Source organism: Nycticebus coucang, chromosome 4 (assembly GCF_027406575.1).
Source record: "Nycticebus coucang isolate mNycCou1 chromosome 4, mNycCou1.pri, whole genome shotgun sequence".
In the NCBI taxonomy this organism is placed as follows: Eukaryota; Metazoa; Chordata; class Mammalia; order Primates; family Lorisidae; genus Nycticebus; species Nycticebus coucang.
In genome coordinates this window covers 62514036-62541572 of record NC_069783.1, presented here as the reverse complement: position 1 = coordinate 62541572, position 27537 = coordinate 62514036, and the positions used below count along the sequence as shown (strand labels likewise).

Sequence of the window (27537 nt, the reverse complement as noted above, 5' to 3'; positions counted from 1 at the left end):
CCCTGAGTTTTTAAATGTGGAACCAAAAACATACAATCATGAAAGAAAAACTTGAAAAATTGGACTTCAATAAAATTAAGACATTCTACTCTGTAAAAGACATTGTTAAGAGAATGAAAAGCCAAAAACTGGGAAAAAATATTTGCCAAACACAGACTGGTTAAAGGACTATTACCCAGAATATACAAAGAAGCCTTAAAACTCAGCAATAAGAAAACAACCCAATTAAAAAATGAAACAAGGATTCTTCCAATGGACTTTTCTCCAGAGAAGATAAATAGATATCTAGTTAACACATGAAATGATCAGCATTAATTAATGATAAATTTTGCTTACGTAACTTTTACCACAATAAAAAGAAAATATGAACAGGCACCTCACCAAAGGAGAAATGTAGATGGAAAATAAACATGAAAAGATGCTAACCATCAAATGTCATTAGGGCATTAAAACAACAATGAAATCCCACCCCATATTTATTAGAATGGCAAAAATCTAAAACACTGACAGCACCAACTGTTGGCACAAATGTAGAGCAACAGGAGCTCTCATTTATTTCTGGTGAGATTGCTAAATGGTAGAGGCACTTTGGAAAACAGGCCTGTAGTATTTGACAGAATTGTTACTAGAACTCTGAACAGTTATAGCCTAGTGCTTTTCTTGTTACTTTACTCTAGCAAAGGATTCTTAGGTATCCTTTCAGTGGTATCTCTGAAAAGATAACAATGTTGTTATTAGTGGTTCTCCAATTCTAAATCAGTGGGATTTTTTTTATTTTGACTCATAAAGTATCAATAACTACTTTCTATCTTAGGTTACATAGGTTTTTAAATTTTCTTGCTTCATTAAAAATGTCATTCTCTTAACTGATTTCTGTTACATAAAGATTTTCTATTTGCTTTTCCATTTTATTCCAAACATGAGGATTTTTTTATAATTAATAAGATGAGGTGAATAGAGGAATATAGGTGTTTATAGATTTCATAGTGGCATTTGGTTTGTTACGCACACTTACTATTTGTATTTAAGTTCAAGAAGATAGTGATTTCATATTAAAAATTGTAGAACTAATTTGGTTTATTCTGATATTCTGTTGTGAAACATTTTGATGCTTTGAATACTCATATTTCTGTTGATCACATTACTTATTTAATTGTCTTTTTATTAGAGAGAGAAGATTCATGAGAGATGCAAGAATATTTGTCCTCCTAAAGATACCTTTGACAGGACTCTTTTACATACTCATGGTATGAATATGTACTATTTGTAGGTAATAAAGCATAGCATAAATACTAATGAACAAAATCTTAATTTGGGGACTTTGTTGGCTGTCATATCTATAATTTTTTTCTAGTCAAATTTTTATAGTCTATGAATATAATTTCTGAAAACTTTAAGAGAACGGCGGGTCTGACAATAGTGTAATTTTTCAGTTCAACAAATATTTATATCTTAGTGCTTGGTACTTTTCTTTTTTGCTTAAAAACAGATGAGTAAGATGGATGCAGTGGTGTGTCCCTGTAGTCCCAGTTATTTGGGAGTCTGAGGTGGGAAGATTGCCTGGGCCCAGGTGTTTGAGGCCACCCTGGGTAACATTGTGAGATATTTTTTTAAAATGAGTAAAAAATAGTCCGAGTCCTCAAAGAGCTGATGGTTTCTTGAATAAGGTCAATGAAATGAATCAATAATCGCAGTGCTGTATATTAAATAGTAATTTCACTGTGGTAAGGTTGTATAGTGTTACTAACTAAACTAGTTAACATGAAACATTTATGTGGGAAAAGGCATTCCAGGAAAAAGGAACAGTTTATACAAAGCCATAGAGTAAAGAGAGAATATAGCACGTTCAAGGAATTGCAAGAGTTTAGTATATTAGCTCTACTAGGAGTAAAAGATGAGGCTGAAACAATAGGCCAAACAATAGGATTGTGAAGAGCCTTGTATGCCGTTGTCAGGAATCTTTATCTAAAGGCAGTCTAAAGCTACAAAATATTTTTAACGAGGTATCACATTTATGATTATCCAGTTTATTGTGAAAACAATTGTAGATAATCAATTATAGGATGATGGTTAAGACTGAAGGCAAAGGAACAAAAAGTGGTCAGAGAGATAGGAAAGTCAGCCAACAGCAAATTCCATCTTAGAGATGAAAGGTAGTGAGAGTTTCAGAAAAGTCAGAATGATTAGTCTATAATGTCAGAATACTTCAGGGAAAGATCAACTTGAACACTGAGAGATCGCCTTCAATTTGACAATTAGGAGATCTTAGGGAGAGGAGGCATTTAGACTGCTGAAATGGATATAGTAACCTGCATATGTAATGTTAAGGAGTGAGTACAAGATAAGGAAATGTAGACTGCTGGCAATGTATTTGACTTGAATATTTGAGTTAGGGTATTGATGCAGGGATGTCCAATGACCTTTTTTCTTTTCTGTAGCACATTGGAAGAATAAGAGTTGTTTGGGGCTACATATTAAATACACAAATACTAACTAAACCTGATTAGCAAAAAAAGGTCTGTGCATATCTTTGATGCCACAGATAAGCAAAAAAAGTCTTCACAAAATCAGCATGTAGCCAGGGGGCCTGCAGGTTGGACACTCCTGAGAGAACAGAGTAGAAAAATGTTTTTAATGTTTTTCATGGCTAAGACTGAATGAGGCCAGACAGGTATTTGCATAACCTTGAGAGAGAGTGCTTTTGCACCTGAGATCCCTCCCTCAACCTAGTTTTGGCTCTGGGTTTTATCTTTTCTTTTTGTTGTTGTTGTTCTTCTTAGTAGAGGGAAAGTAGTTGAAGACAGGAGAGAGTCAGAGTACTTGATGAAGCAAGTTCATAGAGGAGGCAGGAAGGGATAGAGCCCAAATGCCAAATGTTTACTTTTAGAGAGGAGAGGAGTACCTCATCTGATATTGGACTGGTAGGGTAAAGGTAAAGTAGGTTCACGAAGGTAGGTTTGTGGGTCATACAAAACTAAGATTCTGAAAGAAAATTAATACAGTATAAAAAAGCAATCTTTGATCATAAATTCTGAATGAGATGGTGGAAATTTTAAACAATAAAACAATATTCTTAGAATTCAATTCATTTTTAAAAAACTAGATAGCATGTCATATTTAATCTTAACAAAACCTAGTAAAATTGCCTCAAGCTTTCTGTGTCTATTTTAAAAAGATTTGAAACATATTTAGTTTTTTTATTGCTACTATATAATTAAAATTATTTGAAACCTATTTCTTGTTCATTGCTTTGCCTACTAGTAGGCATATAGTAGGTACTTGGTAGATACTTGTTAAAAGAAGAAACTTAGTTATTTGGTTGTGATCCAGTATGATACTAAATCTGTCAAATATATTTTTGGTAAATTATGGAGGTATAGTGAAAACAAGTTCAAAAAATTATATTTCCCTTTCTCTTTGTGTTATAGATAAATCCAGGACAGATCTGGAGCAAGTACCTAAGGTAACAAAGTATAAAAATGAGAAAACTACCTTTTAATATTTATTGAATCTTTAATTTTACCTTTATAAGAAGCTTTCATTTGGCTCTTTTTTCATGCATAGGCCACTTTGCCCCTTCTGGGACTTTTTTGCATCTCTTCTTTCTCTCTCTCTCTCTCTTTTTTTTTTTGGTTAAAAATTTTTTTTAATCGACAAATAAACATTGTGTATGTTTATGGTATTCTTTTTTGCATTGTCACTCTCTTTCTCATCACTGAAACTTACAAATGTGTTTAGGTATCATCGTTTTAAAAAAGAATTTTATTGGTCATACTACCTCTTCAAATTATTAAGTTTTTTTGGTATGAAAAATTTTGTAATGATGTATAATAAATAGATGCATTTTTTTCTGAGATGAGAGGCCATTGCCTTTATTAGGTTCTTAAAGAGGTCTGTGACAAATGCTTTTCAGGGTGAGAAAGATATAAAGATGAAAGACACAAAAAGGGAGAGGAATATAATTTTTAAAGTTCTTTGATTACTACAAAATAAAGTTCAAACTCTTGTCATTTAAGGCTCTTTATTGTTCTCTTTCATGTAATATACATTCTTTGCTTCAGCCAAACTGGTTTTGGGGGCTCCATGCTTTATTTGCAGTGTTCCTTCCTCCTGGAAGACTTTTCCTTTATCTTCTCATGTTCAGTTCTCTATAATCTTTTGCTAATGTGGCAATGTTACATGGGTAATTTCTTGTTCTTCCCATTGAAAATAATTGGCACCTTTGCCGAATTCCTGTAACATTTTATCTGGACTTCCCTTCTGTTCCTGGCCTCCTCTTAAAGCATTTGTCTCTCATTTCTTTGTAAGATTTTATATACATATTTTATCATATCCCTTGGATTGAAGATTCTTGAGGTGAGGACCTGTGTAATAATTTATTTTTGTTTCCTCCTCAGTGCTTAGTGTAAGACTCTCAGTAATTATTGAATTAGACAGCACTTTTAATTATAATAACAAAATGTGAATTAGAAAATCTAATCACACCCGTAGTTAGATTTTCCCTCTCATGTTCATCCTAATTTTCAGACATAGGTGAGATGAATCACTAACTAAAACATAGCGTAGAAAATAATTAGTTAATTTATTAAACTATGTTTTAGGCTTTATTCTAGGTGCTAGGGATACGAAGATTAATAAGCTAGAAGTCCAACACTATAGGAACATATGGCCTCACAGGGGAAATATGCCTATTAAATAAATAATTTTGGTAAAGTATGATATAAATAATTATACATAGTGTATTTGTTTTCAGAGGTGGGGGTGATTAATCTGTGTCATGCACAGAGACACATTTGCCTTTTAATGTGGTCATATTCTCCAGGAAGGTAGGCAAGGAAGGGCATTCTAGGCCAGAAGTATGCATATGAAGATACTTAAGCATAAGAGGGTATGGAAGGTAATTGGTACTGCTAGAATGTAAAGTGGAAATAGTAGAAATGGCAAGATACAAAGAGGTAACTGGGGTCCAAAAAAACAAAAAAAAAAAAAGAAAGAAAGGTTTTGGATGCCATTCTAATTGGTTTGGTGTGCACATCATATCATGGGAATCCATTCAGAGTTTTAAACAAGGATGTTAAAACAGTCGTACATGGTACTTGATATTTTAGAGGGGTTGTTCTGATAGTAACATAGAGGCTAGATTAAAGAAAGATATCAGTGACTGGCTATTTACTATAATACAAAGATAAAGAAGAGCTGAACCAGTGAATGTTGTGGAGATAGAGAAGAGAGGAAATTCAAGAGATATTTAGGAAATATAGAAGATTGGTCTTATTCCTTAGGGTTGTGATAGAGAAGGGAAACAAAATAGTTTATTCATAAAATTGAATTTGTTTTGGTTTTAATTTTTTATATGTTTAATCTAAAAAACTAATTTTGAAAGTATTTTATACAGGAGAAAATAGAAATACAAGCTAGAGAAATTAATATTTAGCTTTTTTTTTTTTTTTGTGGTTTTTGGCCGGGGCTGGGTTTGAACCCACCACCTCCAGCATATGGGACTGGCGCCCTATCCCTTTGAGCCACAGGCGCCGCCCTAGCTTTTTTTTTTGCAATTTTTGGCCAGGTATGGAGCTGGCGCCCTACTCCGTTGAGCCACAGGCGCCGTCCACATATTTAGCATTTTTAAAAACTCCTGTAAGTGGGAAAAAATACAATAATTTTAGGATAAATATTTTGTCTCCCTTTGGTATATACTTGGTATATACTTTTGGCATTTGTGAGTTTGATCATGTAGTAATTGAATGATCATCTCCCTTTTAAAGGCAAAAAATATTTTTCTATCATTTATGATTATTTTAAACTTGATGAGGTATTATCTATACATTTTTATCATACAGACACATATATAAATAACTCACACATTATCATTTGGTTTAGCTGTTTATACTCAAGATCCAAATTAATTTTTATTTAATGGCTGTAATGTTGGAAGGGATATAAAGAAAAATGTTAATCTAATTGAAGGAAATGCATTTTTTTAAATAGATTTTTATGAAACCAGATTTTGCCTTGGACGATTCTTTAACTTTTAATTCAGTTTTACCATGGTCTCATTTTAATACTGCTGGTGGAAAAGGAAATCGTGATGCAGCTTCCTCAAAGTTGCTTCAAGAAAAGGTAATTTCTCTTTGCCTTTTTCCATGTAGAAAACGTTATTCTGGTTAAGTGGTTCTGTTTGTATGGGTTCAGGTTTAATTATTAGTCAGCTTTACTTATTTTAAATTCATTTTTTGTTTTTATTTGCTGATAATTATAAACCTTTCAATCTTAACTGAGAAACTAATATTATTTTGGTTCAATGAAATACAAATTGTTCTGGTGAAAAAGGAAAAACTTACTGATTTAGTGCTACTTAGCTGAAATAGCAGTTGATGGAATTTTAATTGAAAGGATATGTTAGATAACACAAATATGCCACTCAATTCTAGCCTGGGCAACAGAAGGAGATCCTTGTCTCAAAAAAAAAAAAGGAGCTAACACAATGAATTGCTTTGCTTTTATGCCAAACATTGCAATTATATATTGGCTAATTTTATAAGAATGATTTAAAGCACAGAAAACCAACTTTTCTTAAGGTACTGTTTTTCCTCATTTTCACTGGTAAGGAGGATTACTTTGAAGCAAAAATATGTTAGTTAAATTTTTGGTTCATAAAGCCTAGTCTTTTGCACGTTATTAATTAGCAGTTCTTTAAATTTTACAATTTTCTGTAATTCATGAGTCAACATAGTGAAACATTTAACGTTTAGAACTTTAAGCTATGTGCAGTGGTTCATGCCCATAATCTTAGCACTCTGGGAGGCTGAGGAGGGTGGATTGCTTGAATTCAGGAGTTTGAGACCACTCAGAGCAAGAGTGGGACCTTGTCTCTACTAAAAATAGAAAAACTAGCTGGGCATGTGGTGCAATGCCTATCTATAGTCTCAGCTACTGGGAAAGCTGGGATCACCTGAGCCCAAGAGTTAGAGGTTGCTGTGAACTTAGATGCCATGACACTCTACCAAGGGTGACAGACTAAGACTCTTATGTCGAAAAATAAAATAAAAAAATATTAAAATAGAACTTCAAATTTAATTTACATAATTAGAATCTTATAAAACTTGTCTGGTAGTAAATACTTTTGATCTTTGTTATTTCCCACCACTCAGTTTAGAGTTTTCCTAAAACAGACTGTGGTTCTTAAAATGAGAAGAAATCATTTGTTTTACTCTAGTGACATACTTTGGCAATCTGAAAGCTTGTCTTAAGATTATTTAATAAACTAGGTGCCGTCTTCTTCACAAAGTGAAGGAAAGATTAGCTTGGGGGAGGAGAGGAGAAATGTAGATAAAGAATCATGAGTATTTCTTTTCTTACAATTGAAAATTAGCTAAGTTTTTCTTTGGCAACATTTGGCAACATCTATAAAAGATTTCATTAAGAATAAATTCATAAATATGATGAAAACCATGGGCTTATAGACATAGGCTTGCTCCCAGACCGCTTTTTTACATTCTAAGTATATATATATATATATATATATGCCTTGGTAGGATAAGACCTTTAAAAAAGATTAATACCTTAACAAAAGGCAGCAAAAATCTCATCAATCAGTAGAGATCTTTTTAGGAACACTTAAAAAAATTATAGGATTTTAATAGGAAATAGTGAAAATAGTATGTTTCTGAATAGAATATATCAATGGAATATCAATAAATTCCAGAAGTCTTTGAAATTCAAATGAAATGCTTTTTTCTCCAGGGTGAATGTTTAATGTGACTAAAGTAATGGAAATTGTGTTTTACTTGTAAAATCAAATAAATTGTAGAATCAAATTTGCTGTATTTACATTCTAACTCCTTTTCATTTTGCTTTGTTTTTAGCACAGAATGGAAGTTCCAGAATCAAATTTGCTATATTTACATACTAACTCCTTTTCATTTTGCTTTGTTTTTAGCACAGAATGGAATGGGCTCCAAGAGAGCAATTTTGAACTCTTCTTTGTATTGGAGAAGAGCTAATTTATCTTGTTAGCTTTAAAGAGAGGGGGTGCACAACCAGAATTAAAGAAATTTGTATCCTATTATAGTACTACCCAAAATACTAGTTGGCAATGAAATGAGGAGTTTGCACTGCATACAAATCACTGCATTGCTTTCTTTATTAAAAAGGTCTGTGGGAAAAAAATGCAGTGTGCTTAATAGTGTAGTTGGTTTAATTTCTGGCAAAATTCCTTATTTTATTATGTCCCTATTAAATAGTCCACAGATTGGCAGCTGCATGTAAACTATAGTCTGATTAGCACTGTCTTAAAGGAATTATTTATTTTCCATTTACTATTCTAAGACTTGAGTCCACTTGTGCTTGCGATCTACCTTAATACATGTGTGCCCTTGTTGCTTTTTTAGGCAAATAAATATACAGCTATATTGAGGACATAAAGAACAGCACAAAAGAGCATACACTCCAGAGATTTAAACTATGTGGTTGAGTGCAGTGGCTCACGCCTGTAATTCTGGCACTCTGGGAGGCTGAGGCAGGTGGATTGCCTGAGCTCATCAGTTTGAGACCAGCCTGAGCAAGAACAAGACCTCATCTCTAAAAATTAGATGGGTGTTATGATGGGCATTTATAGTCCCAGCTACTGGAGAGCCTGAGGCAAGAGAATTGCTTGAGCCCAAGAGTTTGAGATTGCTGTGAGCTGTGACACCACAGTGCTCTACCGAGTATGACCTTCATACACATGGAGATTCTATCTCCAAAAAAAAAAAAAAAAGAGAGAGATTTAAACTTTGGGAAAATTTCTTATTTGTAATTAATTGGATGTTATAATAAGCTTATTGAAGGGACAGTTTTGAAGATATGAGTGTTACTTTATGGTTTTAAAGGAAACAGATTTGATGACCAAATAATCTCTTGTAATCATACAAGTGCTAAATGCTATGAATTCTTCTGAGATATTCAGAGATAAAGTCTGAGCTATAAGTTTAAAAATGTCTAAAAGTCTAAAAAAAGGAGAGAAATGGAAAGATAACATAGCTAAAAAAAAGCACAAGCAGTTAGAAAAGAAGAAAGACAAATCAAGTTTTAGACGTTCATATTTGAAATTTAGAAGGCATTTTTAACATATACTGTAAGAATTGATCTTGGTAGTATTACAAATAAAATATATATGAGCTAAATGTTAAATGCATTTGTTTAACGTCTTAAAAGGAAAATACATGGGAAATAAACTTAATTTTACTAATTGACAAAAGAATCATTTCTGAAATGTGAAGTAAGCAGCCTGAAGGAAAAAAGATCCAAATAAATTCTGGTACTTTCTGTAATTTGTGACTGAACCATCAATCTGTCTTTCATGGACTCTTTGGCATTTGGGGGCAGCATGGTACAGGAGAAAGAGCTTCAGTTTTGAGTCAGACACACCTGGGCTCACATTTAAGTTTTGCTACTTACTAACTACCTGACTTTACTCAAGTTATCTAATGTCTCCAAGTTTCCTGATCTATAAAATGAAAATAATAACACCTGTTTTCAAAGTTTTTTAAAATTAGAAAAATTACGTGTTTATAAAATATCTGTGCCTGGTATCATAGAAGAAGGTCAATAAATGGAAACTATAATCATACATCTAGTCAGATGTGATGTTGGTGAGGGTAAAGAGATCATTCTTTTTCGGATCTTAGAACTTCTGAAACTAGACACTGAGATGGCTATGGGATCCTCTTATCTTTTAGAAACAACTTTGTGTTTGTAGGGTAGTAGTGGCAGGAGTAGAGGAAAACTAGTAAATCAACTTCTACTCTTCTTATTAATGTTTGGGCTGCACATTTTATCTCTCTTCTGTTTTATGCCCAATTCCAAGGATCTCACAATCAACAGTTCACACAAAGGAATTTAAAATCTGTGTAGAAATATTTTATTTTCATTTTTAGAAAGCATTTGGATAGTAAAGAAGGCATTCTTATAATACTCCATAATTTTTTTCCTTCCTTTTTAAGCTGAGCCATTATCTGGATATTGTGGAAGTAAACATTGCTCACCAGATCTCTCTACGTTCTGAAGCATTTTTTCATGCAATGACCTCTCAACATGAATTGCAGGACTACCTCAAGAAAACTTCCCAGGCTGTAAAAATGCTTCGAGATAAAATTGCACAGATTGATAAAGTCATGTGTGAAGGATCACTACACATTTTAAGACTGGCACTCACCAGAAATAATTGTGTTAAAGTGTACAGTAAACTGAAGTTAATGGCCACTGTACACCAGACTCAGCCTACAGTACAGGTTTTATTATCTACTTCTGAGTTCGTTGGAGCACTGGACTTAATAGCAACAACACAAGAGGTTCTTCAGCAGGAACTTCAGGGCATTCACAGTTTCCGGTATGTCAATTAAGCCATTAGAAATAATGTTAGAAATTTTTAAAGAATAAATTTGAGCATATAATGTTAAAAGTGTGAATGCATTGAAAGTTAAATGGGTATTTTTTCCCAGATTAATCTGTTTAATAATGTTATTATTCTGATATTTTAGGATTAGCAAAGCAAACAGAGCCCATAAGGAATAACATTTACAGAGATATTTGGATGGAGAAGCAAAATTTAAATTTCTAATAGATGAAATAAATGCAAGGCCAGTCACACATTGAAAATAAACTTTTGAAAATGTTGAAATAGCTTTGTGTCAAAATGGAGAAGATGGAGAAGGGAATACTAATATATTTAAAATTAAGTTAATTTATAATTAATTTTAAAAGCCCTTTAATAGATTTTAAATTGAATAATTATTATAATTCATTTGTGATTATTTTTTTTCTGTTTCTACACAGTGATGGAAAAGACCCAATTTTTCCTGTTCTTATTTTGAAAATACCTTTAAAATGATGATTATAGATATTTTATGTGAAATCACTTCAAAATGTTTATTTTATACATAGAAGAATTGCAAACCATTTAAATTTCATTCATTTAAGGCAGCGGTTCTCAACCTATGGGTCACGACCCCTTTGGGGGTCGAACAGCCCTTTCACAAGGGTTGCCTAAGACCATCCTGCATATCAGATATTTACATTATAATTCATAACAGTAGCAAAATTATAGTTATGAAGTAGCAACGAAAATAATTGTATGACTGGTGGTCACCACAACATGAGGAACTGTATTAAAGGGTCATGGCATTAGGAAGGTTGAGAACCACTGATTTAAGGCTTTTGGTGTCCTTGTAGAAGTTTCTATCCACTGGCAAACCCATTCAAACCATATACTACTAAGGAACTACAAAGAAATTTTATGGAAGATGTACTGTATAACTTAATATATTTTAGAAAATTAACTTCAAAATAAATTTATTTTAAATTATAAATTATTGACAAGAATATGTAAATGGAATATTTTTTGAATGTATTTTTTTAACTTGAACTGAATTTAGATGAGCAATTGGTTGATTCATTCCTTCATTCAAGAAATGGCTCTTGAGCACTTACTACTTATCAGTCACTGGGCAGAATACTGGGAATATAGTCATGAATAAAGCAGGGATTCTGTCTGCTTTAATAGTTTCTATAATTTATTTGGCAAGGAGAGGAAAACAAATTACTGTACGGTTATGATACGGTGCAATACATTATGCTGATAATTGTACAGATTGCTGTAGAGCTCTGACCTCAGGGGAAGAACCTAATCCAAATTTGGATTGTTAACAGAAAATGTTTTGAGTAACAAACTTCTTTAACAGTCTATTGAAAGCTATTGTTAGACCATCTTCTCATAAGAATATACATACAATTTTATAGTCAATTTGGGGTGATTCATGGTTCTTTGAAGCCTAATTTGGATTCTCCAGCATGGAAAGCTAAGTGACTAAATGATTTTTAATTTCCCTTTCACCTCTGAAATTTTAAATATTTCCCTTTTGAATTTGTGTGTGATATGTATTTTTCAATAAATAATACTAGTTCTGTCATTACTTTAGATATAATGATAGAAGCTGAGTTCATGACTTGTCACATACTATGTAATATCATGAATGTTGATGAATATTGTGAACTAATATCCTCTGGGATGTGCAATGCTGAGAAACAGAACCAAAGATTGAATGCTTGCTTGCCAAATACAAATTCTAAAACTGTTACATTTTTACCCCAAAGTTCAGGTAGTTTTTTCTTTAGTTCATAAGTTTATGCTCAGTAATATTGATGAAAAGTATAGTTATCCAAAGCTATCTGGAAAAATACTTTAAGAACAGGGTTGAATATTTATGCTCAATAGTTTATTAGATGATAGTATAAAATTTTAATAATCTTGTATTTATTCTGAGCCCAAGGAAGGCTTACCTTTCTTTTCTTTTTTTTTGACATAGAGTCTCACTCTGTTGACCAGGCTAGAGTGCCATGGCATCAACCTAGCTCACAGCAACCTCAGACTCCTGGGTTCAAGTGATCCTCCTGCTTTAGCCTCCTGAGTACCTGGGACTACAGGCAGGCACCCACCACAATGCTTGGCTAATTTTTTTCTATTTTTAGTAGAAATGGGTTCTTGCTCTTTCTCAGGCTGGTCTCCAACTCCTGAGCTCAATGGATCGTTCTCTCCTTGGTCTCCCATAGAGCTAGGATTGCAGGCGTTAGCCATTGGGTCCAACTACTTACCTTTATTTTCAAACTTACTTTTTTCTTTTTACCTTATCTCAAAGGACAAAACATTGTTCATTAAAAAATGTGTGAGTTCCAAAAGACTTTCAAGTGTTCTGATTGTCTACATTTTGCTCAAATATCTTTTCACTACTATCATTTTTAGATCCTATCCATGGGTAAAGTATGTTTATTCTTCATGTAAAACATTTTTATAAAAATGACTATCAAGGGTGGTGCCTGTGGCTCAGTCAGTAAGGCGCCTGCCCCATATACCGAGGGTGGCGGGTTCAAACCCAGCCCTGGCCAAACTACAACCAAAAAATAGCCGGGCGTTGTAGCGGGCGCCTGTAGTCCCAGCTACTCGGGAGGCTGAGGCAAGAGAATCGCCTAAGCCCAGGAGTTGGAGGTTGCTGTGAGCTGTATGAGGCCACGGCACTCTACCGAGGGCCATAAAGTGAAACTCTGTCTCTACAAAAAAAAAAAAAAAATGACTATGAAATGTCAGTTCCAATGTGTTTATAACTGTTTAAAAGTTTGGTATCAGAACTTGAGTTTCTAACATGATAAACATCTTCATAAGCAACTTTTCAAAAAAATACTCTAAAGGAAAATATTTTTCTAATCAAGTAAAAATACTGAATCATACTTGAAATACTTTAAGACTGGCTTCTTATAACTAAATTTTTTTTTTTTGTTTTGAATTTCTGTTAATTCCTGTCTGATTTACTTTCTTCATTTTATCTTTCCTTTTGCTATAAAGTTGTTAAATATCAATATTAGTTACTTTCTTGTATAGCTTCACAGATATTTTTAAGGCCATTTAATTAGAAACAAAGGAATTACTTTTGTACCTTTGTTTTTGTCTAATCAGTTGGGACAGTATGTGTGATAAGTATTTTGCCTACTAATAAGCATTAGTAGCATAAGTTGTGTTCTCCTTAGTTTATTAAAATTATTATGCTCTTTCATGAGGAAATAAAATGTATTCTACATGAACTTAACACACATTTCTCTCTTTTTTCATATCAGAGACTTTATTTAGGTCATTTTTGTGGGATGTATCTTTGAAAAGAATAGAGTCTTAATAGAAATATGAAATTTTTCTCTCAGTAGAAGAAACAAGGGACTCTATTGAATTAATTTGTTAATAGTCTTTCCATTTTATGGAATTTAGTCCAAAATTTGCTTACTATTGCTTTTAAAGGGAGCTTTCATACCAAAATCTTATAATAGTCAAATTACCACAATTACAAATCTGTTTTTTTAAAGAATGTAAATATTTTATTTTATTTATGTACCATTTTTCTATGTACTATTAACAAAACATCGCATTTTTTCTAGTCAGTGGTAGTCAGTAATGTTTGTTTTCTTTTTGCTCATTCTTCTTATATTTTTTGACCTTGAATTGTTTTCTGTATAAACTTGTTTTGTGACTTCTGAACTCCCAGAACACTCTGATTATCCTTTCTAATGAAATTTTATAGCATTCTTTCATATTTCATTATCATTTTTATTTTTGTTTCTTTGTTTATTTATTGAGACTGAGTTTCACTATGTCACCCTTGATAGAGTGCTGTAGCATCACAGCTCACAGCAACCTCAAACTCTTTGGCTTAAGCGATTCTCTTGCCTCAGCCTCCTAAGTAGCTGGGACTACAGGAGCCCAAAAACACCTGGCTGTTTTTTTGCTGCAGTTGTCATTGTTTAGCAGGCCCAGGCTGGGTTTGAACCCCCCTCATCAGTGTATGTGGCTGGTACCCTAACTACGGTGCCAAGCCCATTTTTATTTTTATTTTAAAACTTTTTAGTGGGCCTTAGTGTCTTGGATAAGAGCTGCACATCTTAACACATACTTGTGAAATCTGTTAACTAACCAGTTTATTGTCAAATGCGTTTTGACACTTTGTACTGTCCTCTTTTTCTTTCTTTGTTTTTTTTTCTTTCCATAATTATTGTCCTAATTTGTGCTGAAATTGAGTACCTAATTTATAATTACTATTGCATAAATTATTCCACTATTTCGGGATTTAGAATTAAAGTGGTAACATCTTCCTACATAAATTTGTTCTTTTTAAAAAAAGTATTCAACTAAAACATCTTCTTGTCTCTATTCAAAGAGATTTCTGCTAGTGAGTATTGTAGGTCTCATAGCAATGAGATTGATCCAAAGTTTGATCCTTTATTCTAAACCTGGAGGGTAATTATACAGTAGGAAATTTTGGATCATTGCATAATATATAATTATTACAATTACTCTTTTGTACATTTGTTGATTTTATAGCTTTTGAAGATTTTAAATGCTATTACTGCCTAAATTATTGCAAAATTGGGAATTTTTAATTATTAAGCCATAGATATTTCTAACTTATATTTATGAAATTTTGGTTCATTGCATAATGTGCAATTATTATAATGACTCATTTGCACATTTGTTGATTTTATAATTTTTGAGGATTTTAAATGATTTTACTACCTAAATTGTAAAATTAGGCATTTTTAATTATTAGGACACAGATATTTCTAACTTATAACTTATGAAATTAAATTCTGCTAGTTTTACCAATAAAATGATAATCAGTGAAACAATATATAGTAGAACCTTCATAGTTGACCACTTCTCCACATTGAAAATTAGGCCAACTTAAGGAGGTGGTCATAGACCAGACATGTACCACATGTATGCATTAGTACAGTAATAGGCCTAGTTTCTTATGTTGAATATCTCCATATGCTCCATATGTTGACCACTTTGTTACAGTCCCTTGTGTGGTCAGCTTACAGGGGTTCTACTGTGTGTCATTTGTACTCTATACCTGCAGTCCCCTACCTGTGGGGCTGTGAATGGTACCAGTCAGTGGCCTGTTAGGAACTGCCTGCACAGCAGGAGGTGGGGAAGCAGATGAGTGAGGGGAGCTTCATCTGTACTTACAGACATTCCCCATTGCTCACATCACCCTCTGCCTCCTATCAGATAATCAGTGGCATTAGAGTCTCAGGAGGGTAAACTCTACTGTAAACTGCACGTGTGGGATCTAAGTTGTGTTCTCCTTAAAAGAATCTAATGCCTGATGATCTGAGGAAGAGATGTAATGGCTTGAATCATCTTAAAACTGTATCCTCCCACCCCAATCTGTGGAAAAATTGTCTTCCATGAACCAGTCATTGCTCTATAGTGATGTCATTGCTAAGGCTAATGACATTCAAACGCTTAAGCAGATGCAATATAGAAGTCTCATTGTCTGCCTAAGAATACACCTGAGCATCAGTATCTTGTAGGTATTGATGTAGAAAATCTTCATTTACCTTGAAATTCAGGACTGTAATGTTGTTATTTGCTGTTTCTTATCGTAAAGCTTTAGAAACTTATTTAGTTTTCATCGTTGTTAATATTCTTTTCTTACTACCTACAACCACAATTACTACCACCACCCTACAACTGAGGGCATTTATTGAATACTTCATTATACTATATCAGCTACTGTGCTAAGTATATATCATGTATTATTTGACTTTCTCTGTTTCCCCCTCCCCAGCTATGAGATAGGTCAGGTTAATCTCATTTTTATAGATTGGGAAACAGGCTTAGAAAATCTTAGATAATATTTAGCTTAAGGCTTGTTGGCTCTGAGAGTTAAGCTTTTTAATGTATTTGTTTGAAAATCTTGTAGGATCTCAAATAGGTAACTGTGAACATCAGTGCTAATTCAGTTGAGCTATATGTTTGCTGAGCCAGGAACTACCACAGTATAGGATAAATAGGATAAAAATTACTAAAAGTTTATTTTACAGTTGTAAGCCATTTCTTTTTGAAAACGTGAAAAACATTCAGAGTTTATTATAAATTCCAGTTTATTATGGTTTAATCGATCAGAAATTACCTTGGTATTACATTTGATGGATTTTTATTAATATTATTAGATATATCAAAATATTATTTGATCCTGAAATAATCTCCTATAATTTAGACTTCAAAACATTATAGTAAGAAAACATCCACATTGTGTGTTAGGGGATGAAGTCAAGAAATTGGATTTTGTGCTGTTTGATGAAACTAGATTCACTAAAGAGTTTATTGATATACAAGTTTCTCTTACAAAAACAGCACAAAGGTGACTGTATTGAACATACGGCTTAGTGGAAAATCTGAATTAATGTACAAATTGAGATATTTCTAAGTAGAAAGTATTAGACTTGTTCCAATTTACTTAGTTGGAAATATGGACTTAATATTCTTTTTCAGAAAGTGATATTTTAGTTACTTATCTTTTTCAGAATTTCTCTCACCACTCTAAATTACTGTATATAATTATTAGGTTACATACTTTTAAAGTAAACTGTTAGCAGATTTATGTACTATTAAATATTTTTGTTAAGGTTAATGATGTGCAGGCAATTTTTGCATCTATTATCAAAGTAGACAAGAATACAAAAAGAACAATTAGAGCAAGGATGAATAGGTAAATCTTGTAGGACATTACAGTTCTGGAGGTTTTTTATTTAAGAATTTGTTTACAGGGTGGCGCCTGTGGCCCAGTCGGTAAGGCGCCAGCCCCATATACCGAGGGTGGCGGGTTCAAACCCGGCCCCGGCCAAACTGCAACCAAAAAATAGCCGGGCGTTGTGGTGGGCGCCTGTAGTCCCAGCTACTTGGGAGGCTGAGGCAAGAGAATCGTTTAAGCCCAGGAGTTGGAGGTTGCTGTGAGCTGTGTGAGGCCACGGCACTCTACCGAGGGCCATAAAGTGAGACTGTGTCTCTACAAAAAAAAAAAAAAAAAGAATTTGTTTACATAAATCCTTACATATATATTATCAGATACTAGTGATTATATGATAAATGCCATTTGGTGTTAGTATTGAGATTCTTCTTTATTAAATTAGTTATATAATATTCTGTATTAGGTAGGGTTATGAGACTTTAAAATTACTTTAAGAATGAATAAAAAGATGCTGCTGAAGTTATTTAAGATACTATCTAAGGACCAGGCTCACACCTGTAATCCTAGCACTCTGGGAGGCCAAGGTAGGTGGATTGCTTGAGCTCAGGAGTTTGAAACCAGTCTGAGCAAGTGCAAGACCCTGTCTCCACTAAAAACAGAAAAACTAGCCAGGCATTGTGGCAGGCACCACAATGTAGTCCCAACTACTTGGGAGGCTGAAGCAAGAGAATGCCTTGAGCCCAGGAATTTGAGGTTGCTCTGAGCTGTGACACTATGGCACTCTAACCTGGAGCAACAGAGTAAGAATCTGTCTCAAAATAAATAAGCAAACAAATAAATAAATAAGGCATAACATCTAAGGTCAAATAGAATCTTACATTTAAGTAATTATTACTGAAATGATGAAGTTTTTTTTTTTATTCTAGGTTAATGTGAGGGTATAATCAACCAAATCACAATATTTGAATCTGTTACATAGAGTCCCTCTTAATAGCTGTGTCCTGCAACCAAAAGGTGTGCCATAGGCCCCTACATTGTGCCCATTCACTGGGATCATCTCAACTCTTCTTCATCCGCCCTCATTCTCCTTCCCCCACCCAACTTGAATTGAAATGAGTTTTTCTTCTGTGTGGGCATGAAATAGATCATACTGGCTTCATATTAGTATTGATATTTCCTTTTCCATTCTTGTAATACTTTACTAAGAAGAATGTGTTTTAACTCCATCCATGTTAATACAAAAGATGTTACCATTTTTTTATATGGCTAAATAGTATGCTATCGTATGCATATACCACAGTTTGTTAGTGTATTCCTGAGTTGATGGGCATTTAGGTTGTTTCCACATCTTGATGATTATAAATTGAGCTGTGATAAATAATCTAGTACATATGTCCTTATGATAAAATGATTTTTCTTCTTCTGAGTATATGTCTAGCAGTGGGATTGCGGGGTCAAATGGGATATCTACTTTGAGTTCTCTGAGGGTTCTCTATACTTCTTTCCAAGGAGAATGTATTACTTTGTGGTTCTACTGTGTAGAAGTATTGCTCTCCCTGAACATCTGCACCAGCATCTGCAACTTTGGGACTTTGTAATGTGGGCTAATCTTAGTGGGGTTAGGTGATACCTCAGGGTGGTTTTGATTTGCATTTCTCTGATGATTAGAGACAATGAGCATTTTTTCAAATGTCTGTTAGCCATTTGTCTATCCTCCTCAGAGAATGTTCTGTTCATGTCTCTTCCCTAGTGATAGACGGGATTGTTATCTCTTTTTTTTGTTGATTAATTTGAGTTCTCTATAGATCCTAGTTATCAAGCCTTTGTCAGATCTGTATTATGCAAATATCTTTTCCCATTCTCTAGGTTGTCTGTTTGCTTTGATTGTTGTGTCCTTAGTTGTGCAGAACTTTTCTGTTTAATTAAGTCCCATTTGTTAATTTTTGTTGCAGTTGTCATGGAAGTCTTCTTCATAAAACCTTTTCCCACATTAATATCTTTAAGAGTTTTTCCCACCCTTCTAGGATGTTAATTATTTCTTGCCTTAGATTTAAATCTTCTTTTATCCATTTTGAATCAATTTTTGTGAATTGTGAAAGGTACAGGTTCATATTTGGTCTTTTACATGTGGTTATCCAGCACTATGTTTAATAATAATGGTGGACACTATTAGTAGTAGACATCCTTGTCTGGTTTCAGTTCTAAGTGGAAAAGCTTTCAGTTTTACTTCATTAAGTATTAAGATATTAGCTGTGGGTATGTCATAGATGGCTTCAGTCACTTTAAGAAATGTGCCACCTATGCCCATATTCTTAAGTGTTCTTGTTAGAAAAGGATGCTGAATTTATTTTTTACTTTTTTTTAATTGTTAAATCATAGCTGTGTACATTAGTGCAATCAAGGGGTACAATGTGCTGGTTTCATATACAATCTGAAATATTCTCATCAAACTGTTCAACGTAGCCTTCATGGCATTTTCTTATTGTATGTAGACATTTGTATTCTGCATTTAGTAGGTTTCGCCTGTACCCATTCTAAGATGCACCGTAGGTGTGGCCCCATTCATTGCCCTCCCTGCCCCCTAACCTCTCCCCTTCATTCCCCTCTCTTGGCCTTTCCCCATATTCTTGTGCTATAGTTGGGTTATAGCCTTCATAGTAGGGCTGAGTACATTGGATACTTTTTCTTCCATTCTTGAGATACTTTGCTAAGAAGAATATGTTCCAGCTCCATCCATGTAAACATGAAAGAGGTAAAGTCTTCATCTTTCTTTAAAGCTGCATAATATTCCATGGTATACATGTACCACAATTTGCTAGTCCATTTGTGGGTCGATGGGCAATTGAGCTTCTTCCATGACTTAGCAATTATGAATTGGGCTGCAATAAACATTCTGGTACAGATGTCTTCATTATATTGTGATTTTTGGTCTTCTGGGTATATACCTAGTAAAGGAATTATAGGATCAAATGGCAGGTCTATTTTTAGATCCAAACATCCTTCCAAAAGGAACGTATTAATGTGCATTCTCACCAGCAGTGCAGAAGTGTGCCTTTTCACTACATCCACACCAACATCTCTGGTTTTGGGATTTTGTTATGTGGCTACTCTTACTGGGGTTAGGTGATATCTCAAAGTAGTTTTGATTTGCATTTCTCTGATGATTAAGGATGATGAGCTTTTTTCATGTGTTTGTAGATTGTGTGTCTGTCTTCTTTAGAGAAGTTTCTCTTCAAGTCCTTTGCTCACGCTGAGATGGGATCACTTGTTCTTTTCTTGCTAATACTTTTTGAGTTCTCTGGATTCTGGTTATTAAACCTTTATCAGAGGTATAACCTGCAGATATTTTCTCCCATTCTGAGGGCTGTCTGCTTGCTTTACTTACTATGTTCTTGGTTGTGCAGAAGCTTTTTAGTTTGATCACGTCCCAGTAATGTATTTTTGATACTGCTTCAATTGCCTGGGAAGTCCTCCTCATAAAATATTCACCCAGGCTGATTCCTTCAAGAGTTTCCCCTGCACTTTCTTCAAGTATTTTTATAGTTTCATGTCTTAAGTTTAAATCTTTTATCCAGTGAAAGTCTATCTTAGTTAATGGTGAAAGGTGTGGGTCTGGTTTCAGTCTTTTACAGATTGCCAGTCAGTTCACCCAGCACCATTTGTTAAATAGGGAATCTTTTCCCCACTGAGTGTTTTTAATTGGCTTGTTAAAGATCAAATAATGGTAAGTAGCTGGATTCATCTCTTGGTTCTCTATTCTGTTCCATACATCTACTTCTCTGTTTTTGTGCCAATACCATGCTGTTTTGATCACTATCGATTTATAGTACAGTCTCAGGTTTGGTAGTGTGATTCCTCTTGCTTTGCTTTTATTTCTGAGTAATGTTTTGGCTATTCAAGGATTTTTCTGATTCCATAAAAAACGGAGTATTATTTTTTCAAGATCTTTAAAATATGACAATGGAGCTTTAATAGGAATTGCATTAAAATTATATATTGCTTTGGGTAGTATAGACATTTTAACAATGTTGATTCTTTCCAGCCATGAGCATGGTATGTTTTTCCATTTGTTAACATCTTCAGCTATTTCTTTTCTTAAAGTTTCATAGTTCTCTTTATAGAGATCTTTCACATCCTTTGTTCGATAAATTCCCAAATATTTCATCTTCTTTGGCACTACTGTGAAAGGAATAGAGTCCTTGACTGTTTTTTCGGCTTGGCTATTGTTGGTATATATAAAGGCTACAGATTTATGGGTGTTGATTTTGTAGCCTGAGACATTGCTGTATTCCTTGATCACTTCTAAAAGTTTTGTAGTAGAATCCCTAGTGTTTTCCAGATATATGATAATGTTATCTACAAAGAGTGAAAGTTTGATCTCTTCTGACCCTATGTGGATACCTTTGATCGTCTTTTCTTCCCTAATTGCAATGGCTAAAACTTCCATTACAATGTTAAAGAGCAATGGAGACAAGGGGCAACCTTGCCTGGTTCCTGATCTAAGTAGGAATGATTTCAGTTTAACTCCATTGAATACGATATTGGCTGTGGGTTTGTTGTAGATGGCTTCCATTAGTTTAAGAAATGTCCCTTCTATGCCAATTTTCTTCAGTGTTCTGATCATGAAGGGATGCTGGATATTTTCCAAAGCTTTTTCTGCATTAATTGAAAGAATCATATGGTCTTTATTTTTAGTTTGTTTATATGCTGAATTACATTTATTGATTTACGTATATTGGACCAGCCTTGAGACCCTGTGATAAATCCCACTTGGTCGTGGTGTATAATTTTTTTGATGTGTTGTTGGATTCTGTTTGTTAGGATCTTATTGAGTATTTTTGCATCTATATTCGTTAGTGATATTGGTCTATAATTTTCTTGTTGGGTCTTTCCCTGGTTTGGGGATCAATGTGATGTTTGCTTTGTAGAATGTGTTGGGTAGTATTCCTTCTTTTTCTATATTTTGGAAGAGGTTTAGTAATATAGGTACTAGTTCTTCTTTAAAGGTTTGGTAGAATTCTGACATAAAGCCATCTGGTCCTGGGCTTTTCTTTTTAGGGAGATTTTGTATAGTTGATGCTATTTCACAACTTGATATAGGACTGTTCAACATTTCCACTTCATTCTGGCTAAGTTTTAGTAGGTGGTGTACTTCCAAGTATTGTTTGATTTCTTTCAGATTTTCATATTTCTGAGAGTAGAGTTTCTTGTAATGTTTGTTAAGGATTTTTTGAATTTCTGAGGGGTCTGTTGTTATTTCATCTTTACCATTTCTGATTGATGAAATAGAGATTTTACTCTTTTTTTCCTGGTTAGGTTGACCAAAGGTTTACCTATTTTATTGATCTTTTCCAAAAACCAACTTTTGGATTTATTGATCTATTGCATAATTCTTTTGTTTTCAATTTCACTTAATTCTGCCCTGATTTTGGTTATTTCTTTTCTTCTGCTGGGTTTTAGGTTGGAATGTTCTTCCTTCTCCAGTTGCTTGAGATGTCCCATTAAGTTATTAACTTCCTCTCTTTCCGTTTTCTTGAGGAAGGCTTTCAGTGCTATAAATTTACCTCTTAGGGCTGCCTTCGCAGTATCCCAGAGGTTCTGATAGTTCATGTCTTCATTGTTGTTTTATTTCAAAAAATTGGTGATTTCCTTCTTAATCTCGTCTATAACCCATGTATCCTTCAGCATAAGGTTATTTAGCTTCCATGTTTTTGTATGGGTATATAGATTCCTGTTGTTATTGAGTTCAACTTTTATTCCATGATGGTCTGAGAAGATGCAAGGAATAATTTCTAGTTTTTTAAATTTGCTGAGGTTGGATTTGTGGCCTAGGATATGGTTGATTTTGGAGTATGTTCCGTGGGCTGATGAGAAGAATGTGTATTCAGTTTTGTTGGGATGAAAGGTTCTATAGATGCCTGCTAAATCCAGATGTTGGATGGTTAGGTTTAAATCTAAAATTTCCTTGCTTAGCTTCTTTTTGGAGGATCTATCCAGCACTGCTAAAGGGGTGTTAAAATCTCCAACTACTATGGAACTGGAGGAAATCGAGTTGCTCGTGTCTCTTAGAGTTTCTCTTATAAATTGAGGTGCATTCTGGTTGTGTACATACATACTAATGATTGAAATCTCATCATATTGAGTATTACCTTTAACAAATATGAAGTGTCCATCCTTATCCTTCCTTATTTTGGTTGGTTTAAAGTCTATTGCATCTGTAAATAGGATTGCAACGCCTGCTTTTTTCTGCTTTCCATTTGCCTAGAGCAGAGATGACCATCCCTTCAGTTTGAGTCTATAATTGTCTTTTAATGTAAGATCTGATTCTTGTATGCAGCAGATATCTGGCTTGAGTTTTTGTATCTAGTCAGCCAACCTGTGCCTCTTTAGAGGACAATTTAAACCAGTCACATTAATTGAGAATATTGATAAGCCTTTCGAGAGTCCGGTGGACATTTTTAATCCTTTTGCGACTGTGGAAGTTAGAATTTATAAAAATTTTCTGGGTGGGTTTACTTTTGTGGTGGAGGATTATGCTGGTCTTTATGGAGGATAGGTCTGAGAATATCCTGGAGAGCTGGTTTAGTTATGGCAAATTTCTTCAACATGTGAATATCATTAAAGTATTTAATTTGTCCATCACAAATGAAACTCAGTTTAGCTGGGTACAGGATCCTGGGTTGAAAGTTATTTTGTTTTAGGAGATTAAAAGTCGATGGCCATACTCTTCTAGCTTGAAAGTTTTCAGCAGAGAGATCTGCAGTTATTCTAATATTCTTCCCCTTGTAGGTAATGGTTTTCTTTCGTCTGGCTGCTTTCAGAATTTTCTCCTTCATATTAACTTTAGTGAAATTGATTATGATGTGTCTGGGGGATATCTTATTCAGGTTGAGTCGTGCTGGAGTTCTGAAACTGTTTGCTATCTGAATTTCAGAATCTCTTGGCATGTCTGGAAAGTTCTCTTTCAAAGTCTCATGGAGAAGAGACTCTGTGCCTTGTGAAGTCACTTCATCGTTTTCTGGGATCCCTATAAGATGAATATTGGTTTTCTTCGAATTATCCCAGAGCTCTCTGAGAGAGTGATCTGTTTTTGCCCTCCATTTCTCTTCCTCTTTGAGAGTTTGGGAGCATTCGAAAGATTTGTCTTCAGTGTCAGAAATCCTGTCTTGTGCTTGCTCCATTCTGTTACTGAGGGATTCTACTGTGTTTCTCAGATCTTTGAGGGCTGCAGCTTCTTGTCTCAATGTGTCAAAATCTTTGGTCATTGGGTCTTTGAATTCGTAAATTCTTGAAACATCTTTTGGGTTACTGCTTGGAATTCTAATTCGATCTTATTTGCTATCCAGATTCTGAATTCAATTTCTGACATTTTAGCTATTTGTTTGTGCATGGGATCTTGTGCTATGTCTGCCCCATTGTTCCTTGGGGGGAGTTGATCTACTCTGATTGTTCGTATTGTCAGAGTATTTTCATTGATTTTGCCTCATGATTGTTTTTCACAGTTGCCTCTGGCCGTCCTCAGAGTTGGGGAGGTAGCTCTCCAAGATTAGACCCCAGCGGGATCCCTCTATTGTTGCTGGATCTTTGTAGGGAGTTACCCTGTGTAGCTCCTCTGGGGCTGCCCCAGCCAGGGAGTTCTGGTTGTGGGAGCAGCTCTGGAGTGTGACACACTCAGATCCAGCCACAGGGCGGGGGGTGGTGCACACGGTTCTGGGAGTGCCTGGTGCCCAGTGACTTTGGCACAGAGGGCCCAAGGCTCCAGAAGTCTCTGGCCAGGAGAAGGGCTCTGCACAGAGGCAGAAAGGGTTCCATAAGGCATGCGGCTACCAGAGTCCCTGGCCAGACGAACGGGCCGGTGTGGAGGTAGGGAGGGTACAGGAGGGAGGACGTGGGGTTGCGCAGCTCCCGGAGTTCCTGTTCAGGGTGTGCGGAGGCCCGGCGGGCACAGGTCGTGGGTCACAGTGCAGCTCTTTTGGAGATCTGTGCTGGCGCCCATTGCGGGTCAGGATGCTGAATTTTATCAAATGCTTTTTCTGCATCTATTGAAAGTATCATAAGGTCCTTGTTTTTGCTTCTATTGATATGGTAAATTACATTTATGGATTTGTGTATGTTAAACCAGCTGTGTTAAACCATACTGAGATGAAGCCTATGTCATCATGATGTATAATATTTTTAATGTGTAGCTGTGACCTATTGGCTATAATTTTTGTTGAGTATTTTTACATCTGTATTAATTTATTATTGAAATTGGTCTGTAGTTCTCATTTTTGGTTGGGTCTTTTTCTGGTTTTGGTATCAGGGTGATGTGTGTTTCATAGAACATGTTGCAGAAAATTTCTTCCTTCTCAATGTTTTAGAATAGCTTCTGAGTATGGGTAAAATTTCTTCTTTTAAGATTTGATAGAATTTGATGGCGTGAAGCCATCTGGTCCCAGGCATTTTTTGTTGTTGGAATTTTTAAAATATTTTCTTCGATCTCAGTGCTTGATTTTGGTCTATTCAAGAGATCTATTTCTTTTTGGGTAACTATAGGAAGAGGGTATGATTCTAGTTATAGGTCTGTTTCCTCCACACTGTCAAATTTCTGGGTATGGGATTTCTTGTAGTAATCAGAGATAATATCTTGTATCTCTGTGATACCTGTTATTATTTCCCCCTTTTCATTTCTGATTGAGGTTATTAGAGATTTTACTTTTCTGTTTCTAGTTAGTCTGTCCAACAGTTTATTGATTTTTATTTTTTTATTTTTTGGAAGAACCAACTTTTTGTTACAGAAATTTTCTTAATGATTCTTTTGTTTTCAGTTTCATTAATTTTTGACTTCATTTTGGTTATTTCTTTTTTCTGCTAGGTTTGGAATTAGATTGTTCTTCCTTTTCTGTTTCTGTAAAAGGATTCATTAGTTTGTTGTTTTGCTGTCTTTCTATTTTTTTGGATGTAAGTATCTAATGTCATAACTTTCCCTCTTAAGATTGCTTTTGTTGTATCCCAACTTGTAACTTCATTGTTGTTATGTTTGAGGAATTTAACAATTTTCTCCTTTATTTCTTCTTTGACCAACTTTCATTCAGCATAAGGTTGTTTAATTTCCAAGCTTTTGTGTGGGGATCACAGTTTTTGTCAGAGTTGAGTTCTACCTTTATTTAAGCCTTGTGATCTGAGAAGATACAACGTATAATTTCAATTGTTTTGATTTTCTTGAAGTTTGATTTGTATCCTAGGGTATTATCTATTTTGGAGTATGTTCCATGGGCTCATGAGAAGAAAGTATATTCCATAACTTTAAGGTGCTGTGTTCTGTATATGTCTATTAAGCCCATTTGTTCTAGGGTCACATTTAAGTCCTTTGTATCTTTGTTAGTTTTTGTTTATAGTATCTACTCAGTTATGTCAGAGGGGTGTTAAAGTCCCCAGCCATTATGGTATTATAGGATATCATATTGCTCATATCAATCAAGATCTGTTTCAAAAATCTGCAAGCATTTAAATTGGGTGGATAAATATTTAAAATTGAAATATCCTCTTGTATTGTTCCCTTGACCAGTATAAAGTGACCATCTTTGCCTATCTTAATTTTAGTTGCTTTAAATCCACTTGTATTTGAAAATAAGATTGCAACCCCTCCTTTCTTCCGATCTCCATTTGCTTGAAATACTGTTTTCCATCCCTTTACCTCACTGAGTCTTTATTTGTCTTTCAGGGTTAGGTATGTCTCCTGGAGACAGCATATGGAGGGCTTGTGTGTTTTTATCCAGCCAGAGTCAGCCAGCCTATGCTTCTTCAGTGGGGAATTTAGCCATTAACATTTTTTGAGAGAATTGATAAGTGTGGTGGTGTTCTAGTCATCTTATTTTGTGACAGTCCATTGCTTAGTTTTATCCTTTGCACCTTTGTGGAAACTAGGTTTTGTCCATTAGTTTCTGGGTGTTTATTTTGCTGGTGGTCTATTTTGATGGTCAGTGTTAAGAATAGGTCTAAGTACTTCCCTTAGAGCTATTCTTGACGTGGTGAAATTCCTCAGTGTTTGTATATCAGTAAATGATTTGATTTGTCCATCAGTTTTATTTATTTATTTATTGCAGTTTTTGGCTGGGGCTAGGTTTGAACCCACCACCTCCAGCATATGGACCTGGTACCCTCCTCCTTTGAACCACAGGCACCGCCCTGTCCGTCGGTTTTGAAACTTAGTTTAGCAGGATACAGAATTCTGGGCTGAAGATTGTTTTAAGAGGGTTAAAGGTAGATGATCATTCTTTTCTGGCTTGAAAAGTTTCATTTGCGAAGTCTGCTGTAACCCTTATGGATCTGCCCCTGTAGGTCAGTTGGCACTTAGTTCTGGGTGCTTGCAGAATTTTCTCCTTGTCTTGACTTTGGACAGGTTCATTGGAATGTGTCTTGGAGATGCTCTGTTTGTGTTGAGATGACTTAGGGTTCAATAACCCTGTGAAAGGAGTGTGTCAGAATCTCTGATGAAACTTGGTTA

At 34.6% G+C, this 27537-nt stretch overlaps 1 protein-coding gene across 4 annotated transcripts in view; it reads left to right on the top strand.

Annotated features, from left to right (window-relative positions):
- Positions 1 to 27537, top strand: part of VPS54 (VPS54 subunit of GARP complex) — a 154269-nt gene that overhangs the window by 33847 nt on the left and 92885 nt on the right. For all 4 annotated transcript variants that reach the window (XM_053586747.1, XM_053586746.1, XM_053586745.1 and 1 more), the window contains exons 4-7: positions 1169 to 1247; positions 3429 to 3463; positions 5989 to 6120; positions 9984 to 10369. In XM_053586747.1, coding sequence (XP_053442722.1) covers positions 1169 to 1247; positions 3429 to 3463; positions 5989 to 6120; positions 9984 to 10369 — 632 coding nt within the window. The remainder of the gene's footprint in view (positions 1 to 1168; positions 1248 to 3428; positions 3464 to 5988; positions 6121 to 9983; positions 10370 to 27537) is intronic.